Source organism: Danio aesculapii, chromosome 23, assembly GCF_903798145.1.
Source record: "Danio aesculapii chromosome 23, fDanAes4.1, whole genome shotgun sequence".
Lineage (NCBI taxonomy): Eukaryota > Metazoa > Chordata > Actinopteri > Cypriniformes > Danionidae > Danio > Danio aesculapii.
Window position 1 is genome coordinate 26,216,677 of NC_079457.1, and position 12,714 is coordinate 26,229,390.

The following is a 12,714-nucleotide window of genomic DNA, read 5'->3' on the forward strand; positions in this document are numbered from 1 at the left end:
GCAACGTGGAAGCGCGGTGGTGTTTCAGTGGAGATGCTGTTGATTCACTGAAGTGATTCGAATCTTTTGAATCAGTTGACTAGAAAGATTTGTTCTCGGGTTTTTTAGTTACATCCTCACACCAGTAGGCGGCGACCAGCGTGTGTTCCTGCCTGTCCTTTGAGTGTTTGTTCACGGAGGAAACGAGTATTGTCTTTGCAGAGCAACTTGAAAAGCGTACACGTTTTCACTAATCCCGAATTATTAGTGTTGGGGGCTTTTATCGCGCATTACTTTAAATACAAACGTCTTTAAAAAACAAAGGGAAATAAACAAAATTCGGAATTGAATGCTACGTTTACATGCTACCTAAACTACACACGTTTACACTATTCCTGAACACCACATTTAATAACGAGTGTTGATTAGATTATTTGGTGGAATATAACGTCAGTTAAACATTTATAAATGTACTTGTAAAAATGAATAAATAATTAGCTTCCGGAGCGTTTTCAAAACTGCTTTGTTGAACTTTTGAATGAACCGTTTGTTCCGAGTGATTCGAGCCGCTGAAGCCACGTGATCATACGACATTTTGGGCTTTTCAATGAGAATTTACAAACCATTTATTATTAACGTTATTTTTTTTTACAGAATTCCGTTTTTTATTATTATTTTAGTGGCACGTTTAAAAGGTTATATCCTATACGTTTAACTGTTTAACTTTACATTAACAAATCGCATGCGATAGGCCTATACCAAAATAAAATATGTTGTACTTCAAATTAGCCAATGAATATTTGTTTGCTTCACGAGTCGTTTGGTCTCAAAACAGCGACAGCGAGTCGTTTAGTGATTGTGCGTGCATGTGAAATGTCGAATTCTACTCGTGCAAGACATTCTTTGAAGAGTCAGGGATTAGAAATGCAAACATATGGAACGGGAAATAGCTTGAATCCGAATAAAATGCTACTATTCTATAATTAGGCCTTTCTTGCTCAGTCTAGATTAAACCGAGTGCTGGCATGATTTATTACAATGTTATACAATGCGTTGTAAGTTTGTTTTCTTGTGAATATACCGTTGCTATTACACAGGTTAGTTGGTCAGGCTGCTTTGAATGCTTTGGGCTGTTTTTTTCTCCTTGCACTTACGCCCTTGTCGCCATGTGTGTTCGTTTTGCATAGCCTCGTTTTTTTTCAATCACTGCGTGCGAATCTGGAAGATTAAAAAACATGTTCGGAAATATATATACATCTATTATAGCAATGTACATAATAATACAGTAAATACTGTATCTGCAAACATTGTATAGCGATGCGGTTAATATTATATCACAGAATGAGACCTAACTGGCGGGTTTTTTAATAGCTACTAGCGATGCTTGAACCGGAAGTGATTTAACTTCCCTTTGAAAACCTGATGAAAACTAGTTTCATCTAAATGTGTTTTTCATAAAGATAAAACTAGATGTACTTGAAGCAAACACAAAATGTAATCATTTATTTTGACAGCAGTGCACTAAGGTGACCATGTCTGAATAAAACTGAATGATGGTCTGTATTAACAACAACTAAAATGTGTTCTTGTTCTTTTAGCAGTTGTTCCATGTATTATTATTATTAATAGTACTAACGTTAGTAGTAGTAGTGGTATTTATTATGTTACCCCAAACATTCGTAACTTAGTCCCTTTATTAATCAGGGGTCGCCACAGCGGAATGAACCACCAACTTTTCCAGTATGTGTTTTACGCAGCGGATGCCCTTCCATACGCAACCTAACACTGGGAAACACCAATACACTCTTGCATTCACACACATACACTACGAACAATTTATTTATTTAATTCACCTATAGTGCATGTCTTTGGACTGTGGGGGAAACTAGAGCACCCCGGGGAAACCCACACCAACCTTCTTACTGTGAGGCGATCATTTTTTTTTCTGTTTTTCAAAACAATTCAGCAAAGATCACACTATGAAAACGTTAACATAAATAACAAATCACAATACTATTACAAAAATTGTGCTTTTATAATAATAACAACTGTATGGCAAGCCTTTTAATCATTCTCAAAACATGAATCCACAACTCAGTTCTTGATATCAACAATCAGCATTCTTCAAGAAACAAATTGTTGATATCCAAAGTGCTGATTGTTGCTTTATCAGATATTACATTTAGTAACAATGTTAATTGTTGATAATCAACGATTAAATTTCACTAGTAAAAGGTTCATTCTTTATATCAGGAAGTGAATTTCAAAGTTAGAAATATAGTTCTTCATATCTTTAATTGTATTTTCACTATAATTCATATTCACATTACATTGTGATATCAAAATCCAGCCACTACTGCAAATGCCTGTTCTTGTTATCAACAATATACAGTCAAGCCCAGAATTATTCTTACCCCTTGAAAATTCTGACTTTAACCAGCAAATATTTTTAAACCAGAATGACACAGGCTTCTCTGAAAAGATTAAGCGATGTGCAAGAGGCATCATTGTGGGGGAAAAAAATTGTCAGCTATTATTTACCTTTGTTCAAAAAGTGATATGTCCAAAATTATTCATACCCTTCTTAATGATCAATAGAAAAGCCTTTATTAGCTATTACAGCAATCAAACACTCGCTATAATTGCTGACCTGCTTTTTGCATGTCTTTATATGCCCATTCATCTTTAGCGATGAGGGGTTCCAACTCTTCAGGTTCGAGGGTCTTTTTATCATTATCCTGAACTTTAGCTCCCTACACAGATTCTCAAATGGATTTAAGTCAGGACTCTGGATGGTTTTTGATTCATTGTCATGCTGAAATGTTCACTGGTGCCCAAGGCCGTTACTCTGCATGCTGCCTCATGTTGCAGTTGAGAATTTTGATCTATTGCTCCTTTCTCATGATGCTGTTTACTGTAATTAGGTTTCCTGGTCCACCGGGTGAAAAACACCCCCCAAAACATTAGTTTCCACCATCATGTTTTGTCAGTTTGGGGATGATGTTCTTAGGGTTGATAGCTTCTCCTTTTTTATGCTAAATCAAGCTACATCGTTGTGGACAAACAATTACATTTTAGTTTCATATACCATAGAAGACCAGAAGACTTCTTTGTCCAGATGAGCATTTGCCAAGGTGTGCCTCCTCCTTTGTCTGTGTTCATAGAACCCACCAGTGTGCAGTATCTGTGGGACTATCTGCCTTGAGATTTGGCCATTTTGGGGTTGGCAGTAGATGCTTTCAGTAGTGGTACGAAAGACTTTAACTTTTACTACTTTATAGCAAGACGTCTCATCCTGTTAAAGTGGAAACATGTTTCTCCACGCTCTTACGATGCTAGATAACAGAAGTGTTTACTTGTATTAAATTGGAAAAAAATTAGACTGGTGCCCCTTTTTAGATTATCTGCTGACTAACTATCTTGATTCTTAAGCTGAGCAAGAATAAATGAATACATATTTTTTTTCTTTTTATTATTATAATTAATTTATTTTTACATAATTATGTTTATTCAGTTTTTTTTATTGGTATGTTATAGACTGAGGGAGGGAAGTGTTTATTTGGGCTAGTATTAACAACAACATGAAAGGATAATTATAAAATGTAATTGATATTCCATGTAAAAAAAACGTAATAAAAGAAATTTGAAATAATTCTATGCACTGTAGCCACTGGAACTGCAAAACATTTAGATATGGTCTTATAGCCCTTTCTTGACTTGTGAGCAGCCACAGTGTGCAGCGTCATTGAGCTTTTTTGTCTTTGCCATGACTGTCTTATGGCTAAGAGCTTCTGTTTTTCACATGTTGTATTGATTAAAACAGTTGTTCCCAATGAATCAGGGTAATTAGGACGCTTTGGAACAGCTTGGACTATTTGGAATGGTATAGGGGTGCCCGATGGTTATGTGAGCCAATGATCTCGGAAATGCAAAGATTCTTTCAGAAAATTAATGCAAAATGCAACGTTTTGAACACTGGGCAGCCTGTGCCAAAAGTAATGGGATTTTTGTGTCAAGAGTTTAGACAAATTACGAGATTCTGAAACTATTAGTAACCAAAGATGTGTTTTATCAAGACTCCTTCAAATGCAGCTTCCAATTGGTTTCCCAGGTAATGAAGGATACAACAGGTGGATCCTTTGTGACCACGAGATTCATTCCCAAGATTCATTATGCGCGGATAACGTCAAAACGTAAAAAAAATACCCTGGATTACAGTTTTAAATAGGTTTATTTTACTTGGATATCTGAACACATAAAAAACATGCTATATGACATGTCTTACAAAAAAGTGATTTTATAGACGGTTTACATTTTTATCTTTACATGGATGAAAGGAATTATATTTCCAGCTTTTGTAAACCTTGTTTTGCCTTCAGATTGCTTTAAATAATTTTTAAAATCACTTTGAAAAACATCATTACAAATTTTATTACCGCTTAACAGCTGCTGTTATGTTTGCTAGGTGAAGATATCTGTCCTCTAGGCTAGATCGTCTCATGTCAAAAAGCTCGCTTCGGCTTGTGTGGACTGCGAAGGACTTACCTTGGAAGCCTCTGAAATGAGACAACTCAATTTTTTAAGCCGCCTTTCCACTGCGCATAAAATTCGGACAACAGTCGGAATTCGATACCTAGCGGCTGTCAAACGGAATATTCATTATGGTCGTACGTGTAGTAAAAGGCATCACTAAATGGTGATTTTTGACAAAACTATAATTTTCTACCTTACCAGGTAATTTTACACACTCTGATTTGCAGTGTGTGTCCAGTAAAGGAGTGCGGGTGTCTTTATTCTCTGTGCATTCACTTTTGTTAATTGAATGAATAAATGCAAACCATAAACAGAAATGGATAAAACTCCAAAAACACTGAATAATATCGACCTCACCCTGCATTAGTGATCAACTCATAAAATAATAAACTGACTGACTGCAGATGGTAATGACTGCAGTGAACTGTAACACTGTAAACGTTTTATATTATTGTGAAGGTTTTGTGAGCCCTGACTAAGCCAAAAGAGAGCCAGAAAGATTTTATAATGCTTGGTTGCAGTCAGACCACTTTTGATCAATTCTCCCCTCCATAAAAACTCTTGAGTTTATATCAATAAAATGCATGACATAATGAAAAATGTTACATTCAAAATTTATTTGTGATTGTGATTTAGAGAACGGGGTAATGTAAGACATCAGGTAATGTGAGACACCTCCTGTATCTAGGCAACAGATTTTATTTATCACTCTGTAGAAATTTTGTTTTCAAACGCCTTTCATTTCCCCTCTACCATGAAGGATAGGAATTCCTGGTGCTGTGGAAAGCATGTTTTTTTCACAAAAATAATTTTTTTGCATGTAAAAGTAAAACTTTTTGCCATCAACTTAACTGTTGGGCCAAAGCAACTTGATTCAAGTAGAAAAACTTATATCATACATGTTGATGAACTATCAGCATAAAAAACCATGTGATGATGCTAGCTGAAAATTAGCCTGAATTGCTAAAAAAAGATAATTTAAAAAAAATGTGGCGTGGGGTAAAGTGAGATAAGGCACAAGTTAAATTTAGTCTACCAGACTGTAGGATTTGTGAATGAAGCCTTTATATCAACAGTGACACCGTGCAACATCACTTCTGGATTTAGGTGCACTGGAATTTTTCCATTTAACCGAGAAATGTTCCTTGATAAAGCATTTGCACTATTCATGGTGTCAGACTGACCAAATCCTGAGCTCCAGCCTGCCACAACAGAAGATTTGGATGATCTATCCCCTGCAGATGATCCACCTGCAGATAGTTCACTCACTGATGCTAATCCTTTCATTGCGCATAGTCTTCATGGATGTGCCATGTGTTTTTCCAACCAACCTGGATATATATCTCCTCGTGAAATGCTACCACTCTCAAATGTCGTCCCAGAACACAATCCAAATGAAACCGTGTGACAATTGAAAAGGCCTATAAAGAAAGACAAAAAAAAACTAGCAGGGAAAAAAGCAAAAGAATAGCAAATAAAAGGAAAAATCGAAAAAAGAAAGCAACCCAAAAGGAAATCATAGTTAGCAGCTCTGAGAAAAGTGATGTCTCAGTTGATAATGTGTCTGACGAAGAGAGCTCTGAGGATGAGATATAGTGGTCCAAGAAACACAGATCTGTCTGTGGGAGACTTTGTCATAGTTAACTTTGCAACAAAAACACAAGCATTTAATACACTGGCATGGTTAAGAAAGTTGAGGATGACGAAATACGCACGTCATGATTTTGCCAAATATGAGCTGATCCTAGATTAACATCTGTGTTTATCCTAAAACATCATTTTTGATGGAAAATTTAATCCCTACCCCTAAACCCAGCCATAACTGTAAATTACTCCCAAAATCAGACGGGAATAATAGTTGGATATCAATCAAGTAAAAGTGCATAAACCTAACCATAAGCCTAAACTGAACACAAACGGTAAACGTATATATCCCTAATTCTGATTGGCTGGAATGTTCATGCACAATTTTTAAGAATAATCCAAGTAAACCGAAAAGAGTGGGAGCTGTAGAGTATGACAGTAGGCTGATGTTCTAATCCAGGTGGGTCTAGTCCTGTGTTCTGAGTCCCAAGCTGTTCTATCTGGTTCTGATTGTCATTTTCTCTGACCAGCTGGCTCTAAGGGTCCTGTGTTCTGACCCCCAGATTGTGTTTTAATCTAAAAGTGGTTCTATCTGTCATTAGAATGTAAATTCAAATAGTTTGAAGTAGATTGTTGTAATTGCTTTTGTTCAGAGTTACTTTCAAGTGTTTAGAAAAACAAATCCAATCCCCAATCCATAATTGACTAGTTCTGAAATGTGTCAAGCTAGCTGTCAGGATTCAGACTCAGGACTCAGACCCTAGCTGGCACAAGAAAACTTTTTATAAAACAATCATATTTTCACTTTCCTTTATCCTAAATACAGTCTGATAAATTCCACTGCTAGAAAACATTCTGAATTAATGAGAAATGTGTAAGTTTTACCGATATATAATTTTAGCTCGCTTACAGGGGAGCAAATGTAAAAAGTGTCTCACTTTAACCCACTCTCCGATGATTTAATTCAGTTCATGTTTATTTATTATTATATAATTTACAATGTAGATTGCCTCAAAGCAGCTTAACATAGAAGTTTTTTTCTTCTGTTAAACACAAAAGAAGAAAACGCTTGTTGCTGGGACCCATTGAGGGACCAGTTGACTACCATGGAAGACGAGCAACCAGCATTTTCAAAATATCATGCAAAAGAAACATGATTTTCTTGTTTCTGAACTATCTCTTAAGGAGTAAAAATGTTTGATTAAATTATTTTATTTTAATCTTGGTTTTTAAAAAATCTGTGTCATACAGGTCATTTCACATGACAATTCATTTAGTCTGATAAACACATATACAGTGCTCAGCATATATAAGTACACCCATCACAAATCTCTCTTTTAAATTGATATTTTTAATAGGAAGCTCTACAATATTATATTGGTGCATATACATTAGATTAGTCAGTACTGAAGCCAAATCTGGAGCTTATCTAACAAAATAAATTCCGATAACGGTCCAAAAACTAGTACACCCAAATTTATATGTTATAGAAAAATATTAAATACAAATTTTGAAAAGAGGAAAAATCAAGAGAAGCAAAACAATTGAAAAATTTTGTTGACATTTTGTAGGTTGTAATTTTTTTGCAATATTTTGCTTGAATTTAATTGTATCATTTTTAAATTTCTAAATATTGCCTATATTCACTGAGAAATGGATAAAAATATTCATTTTTAAAATGGGGTGTATTCAATTATGCTGAGCACTATATATATATACATATATATATATATATATATATATATATATATATATATATATATATATATATATATATATATATATATTTATATATATATATATATATATATATGAAAGTGAATTTGTTGATCTTGATCTTTATTATTGTGTATATATATATATATATATTATTGTTATTTTTTTTTTTACATTTCTTTATTTTTTTAATTTAATTAATTTTTTTTAACTGCCAGAAATTATACCAATTCAAACTAACCACCTCATCAAAAGTGAGCACTTCAAACAAAACACAAGCTTTTACAAAAACATGGTTTTGGAGTCCGTTTTTATTGTTTTTCCTCAAGATACTAACTTTTTTTTTTTTGGTTACTTTTTGTGTTTTATACCAGAAGTCCCAAAAAGACAAATACACTATATACAAAACAAACTATAAGAGAGAAAGTATAAAAAAATAAAAATCGACTGTATAAAAGCACTGTTAATGTTCCCAAGTACAGATGAACAAGTTTGTTATGTTACCACATGAACAAGTAAAAAGACACCTTATTTGTTTATTTATATATATATATATATATATATATATATATATATATATATATATATATATATATATATATATATATATATATATATATCAAATTGTAATATCTACTAGGCAAAATATTAGGGCTATGATATAAAAATTGTGTTTACGCTACAATAATTAAAAAAACGTAAAATAAAAGGACAGTAAGCACTTCTTTTGTGCAGTTTTACATACATGTTTTGCCCGTCAAAATGTGTACAGGACAAATAAGTGTAACTTGCATGCGATATCCAAAGTGTTCCATGTCTTAAAAGTATTAAAGTTACTTTAACTTCAAGCTTTGAGTTGGACAGTAGTTTTCATTAAGCATACAATCAGACAAATAAACCAGTTTCCTTTTTTTTTTACAGCAAACAAAGGCAGAACGTTTCTTCGCAACCCCCGTATGGCAGGCTGTATCTGTTCTCTTCAAAAGGCATCACACATTAAGGCATCAGAATCAGAGTGCTACAATAATACAATGCGTTTGTTATTGTTGGCAGCAACAGTGAATATAAAAACAACAGCGTCTAACATTTTACATCTAAAGCAGTTCCTCATCATCTAAAAAACAAAGAAAATATGGTAAGAAAGCTTTAAAAACTTGCTGAAATGTGTTAAAGTTTGTAAACATTACTTTCAAGGTTAAAATACAGTACACTGATCTCTATCTTGAACGATTGCTTGACACAAATTACTTAAGAAAAGAACTGTAACGTTTAACAGGCTAATGCCCTTAAGTTCTGCTAATGATATAAAAGAAAACACCTTCTGGTTATACTGTTATTGTGCAACGTTACAGAGGGAATGGAGGCTTTATGAAACACAAATGGGGCGATCGATTATTTGAATGCATCCTCTAAAACGCATTCTTTAAGGGCTCACAGCTTGTTGTTTGTAACTTTGCATTGATAAATTTTTCAAGTATTTCTTTCACCCCGATGAAACCGTGAAAATGAGTCACATGCTTGAACGAGCAATTTAAAGATCACACATTTCAGCATTGCTTGGCCAGATTTGCTCTGGAAGAAACTAAAATGTTTTGTTCGATTTAAAATAATATATATATGTGGGGTTTTTCTCATGATAATAAAAGATCAAAACTATCAGCATGTGTCGAGGTGAACCCTGGGAGTTTTCAGGCACATCCATTTTAAAAATGTCTAGTACAAAAGCTAACTGTGTTTTCGCTCTAAGCGTCACAGTGTCTACCTTGAGTTTGGCTTGTTGCTCAACACTACCCTCGTCCTCAAGTCAGTCACAGCTTCTCATGCTTGTTTTTCCAAAGCTGAGATGGTCTTGTAAAATAAGTGGATCGCTAAGAGCTCCTTTTTGAGGACATTTGGTCTTGTACTTTGTGTTTGCTTTACTTTAGACTAACTGAACGCGGACTACATGTGCTATTCACAAGCAAAGTAGTCCTTCAGTGGGGCGAACAGATGTCGGATAACTGGAACGCTCCAGGATCGCCCCAGCAACTTCTGTCTGGCGCCACGGCCCATGTTGGACACATCTGTGTAGTGGACAGGAAAGCCAAAAATCCTGGGAAGACGAAAGAAAGAGAGATTTGCGTGAGTAAATTAACCCTTTTACCACTAATGACATCATTTTTTAAAACAACACATCCCTGCCTTCGTCAATTTTCAGGTAATGGCCAATTTCACTGCTACACAGAAGAGGGCGCTATTACATATCTTCTGAAATCGTACATCAATCTCCTAAAAACAAACAGTAGCTAATGAGCATGCAAGCCAGGGGTGCCCAAACATGGTCCTGGAGGGCCGCTGTCCTGCAAAGTTTAGTTCCAACCCCAATCAAACACACCTGGGCTAGCTAATCAAGCTCTTACTAGGCTTTCTAGAAACATTCTTGCAGCCCTCCAGGACCGAGTTTGGACACCCCTGATAAGCTAACATGATTATTACACAGCATATACATTTTGACCGAATATCATTTGTGATTTTCTCAGCTTTTTGTTCCAAAAAAAGCATTGATAAGAAAAATTTATGCATGAAGGTAGAAACTGAAATACACTCATGTGTCCTAATATGAGCTAAATAAAAAGGGGGAATGAAGAGAGACTGCTTTGTTATAATATACATATATATTTTTTTTCATTGAGACAAAACTATTAAAATCATCCAAAACCAAGACCTTGACTGTAGGTCAGAAATTATTACAGGGTTTCTGCAGGGTTAATCAAGTCAAATTTAAGACATTTTAAGAAAATTATGAATGAAATTTCAGACTTACACAAGGCTAAACGCTTAGGATTCTTTCTAAGGGCCCAATTAAAATATTAACAAACCATTAAAAGCAAATGTTATTGTAAGAAAGATAATGAAACTATATTGGTAAATGGAGTTAATAAATAAACTGTTGTTAAAACTTTTATTGAGATGGAAGGTTAGTGATTGGATGGGTGTTGGCCCTATTGGGTAGCTTTACATGCACATAGGAAAACTAAAACCTGTTTAAAATGATTTAAGACCCACGACACAACATTTCAGTGAATTTAAAACTTTTTAAGGCCTAAAATTTTGTTTTTGAAATGTAAGACTTTTTAAGACACCGCGGACACCCTGTATTAGATCATTTTACTTTTTTACATAACAAGGTTTGTTTTGAGCATTGGTTAAGATTGCAAATGAAAGGGGGCTTGTGCAAAAGAAAGAAAGAAAGAAAAATACACCATGGGTCAAAAGTTTGGGGTCAGTGCGATTTTTAAATGTTTTAAAATAAGCTTCTCCTGCTCACCAAGGCTGCATTTATTTTATCAAAAATATTGTGAAATGTTATTACACTATAAAATAACTGTTCAAAAGTAGGTTATAATTTAATTTATCATTTACTCCAGTGATTTTAAAGATGAATTTTTAGCTTCATTACTCCAGTCTTCAGATTCACATGATCCTTCAGAAATAATTCTTATATTATTGTTGTTATTATTATTATTATTAATGTAATAGTAATAGCAATAATGACTATAGTAATAATTTCATTTGAAACTACATACAATAAGTAATATTGATTTAATAAATAAGTATTGTATTTAAAGTATTAAATAAAATTAATAAGAAAAAAACTGACCTCAAACCTTTGACCAGTAGTCTGTGTGTGTGTGTGTGTGTATATATATATATTAGGGCTACACGATGTTGGAAAATTCAGACATTGCGACGTTTTGTTTCATTGCAATATATTGCAATATGATGCAAATGATAAACTTTCACTCTATTCTGGTTAAACTAATAAACAATGACGTGTTCTGAATTGTGGTATCTGGTCAACTATAATCCTGACCTAACATTGAAAATCATGCTGCAGACACGCACTATGTAATGTCAATGATGAAACAATATATATAGCAGTCAACATTTGACGTGGATCAAAACCTTTAAAACTGTTCAACACCTTTTCTTGTCTTAGTACAATTTAGTACAATAAAAAGGTTAAATATTGTATAAAAAAAACAAAAAATTGTTCTGAAAATAATGATAAAGAAAAGAAAATGTTTTACTTAAAAAATGACAGCACATTTAATAAATGTTTGTTGAAAATGGCATGTTTGTTTGGTCAAAATGAGCATAAATGCAAAAAGCACATTTTTATTTCATACTAAACTGAGATTTGCTGTTGCGAACACACCTCTCGAGCTCTGTGCACCACAGGATATCCTCTTTGCCATTCATCATGACAGGGAAATGCTGGTCTTTGCCTTGTTTGATGGAATTGGAGCGTGTTGTGATGGTGCGTACCTTCCCGAACTAAAGACAGAGACTTAGAATTAAGATACTAGGCCTGATACAACACCACTCGAGGTCAAGAATTGAATAAAGTAATTCAATAAAAGGCTCATGAGTTTACATTATCACCAGAGCCATTCACAGATGTCTTTCAAGGTTACGACAGATATAGAAAGTAAGTCACCTTGGCAACACGGCCATGTTCCAAACAGTCCTGAAGCTCTAATTTATCCATCCCAGAGGCACACAGAGGCCTGAAAGAAAACACCCTTATTTCAGACTTACAGATATGAATCAATTTTATTGTGAGGCTGTGTAATATCATTCTCCTCCTTAAAATAGTCCCCAGCTAGGTAACTAGGTAACAGCACTGCATAGTATCATTGCACCTGCTGCAGCCATGGTACGGCACCAATGTTCCTTGATTATTACTCCAGAATGAGAATATAGTTCCTAGTCATATTGACCTAGAAAATAGCAACTTTTCAAATCTGGTCAGTCTTAGTACAAGTGATCAGAATAAAGGCGTTATAAATAACTGGTGTTACAAATGGAATACATTTTCAGTAACAAGTAATCAAATAAATTACTGTTTCCCCATTACAA

The 12,714-nt window shown here is 34.3% G+C and overlaps 1 protein-coding gene across 5 annotated transcripts in view; it reads right to left on the reverse strand.

The window, feature by feature from the left end:
• Window positions 1-8,708: 8,708 nt before the first annotated feature.
• The window catches only part of dnmt3bb.1 (DNA (cytosine-5-)-methyltransferase 3 beta, duplicate b.1), a 70,933-nt gene continuing 66,927 nt past the window's right edge, over window positions 8,709-12,714 (reverse strand). For 4 of the 5 annotated variants that reach the window (XM_056449151.1, XM_056449149.1, XM_056449150.1 and 1 more), the window contains 3 exons: window positions 12,293-12,362; window positions 12,011-12,129; window positions 8,709-9,904 (listed from right to left, as the gene is read on the reverse strand). In XM_056449151.1, the coding sequence (XP_056305126.1) occupies window positions 9,763-9,904; window positions 12,011-12,129; window positions 12,293-12,362 (331 nt within the window). In that variant the 3' untranslated portion in view covers window positions 8,709-9,762. The remainder of the gene's footprint in view (window positions 9,905-12,010; window positions 12,130-12,292; window positions 12,363-12,714) is intronic. The other variant, XM_056449152.1, reaches the window with a different exon arrangement.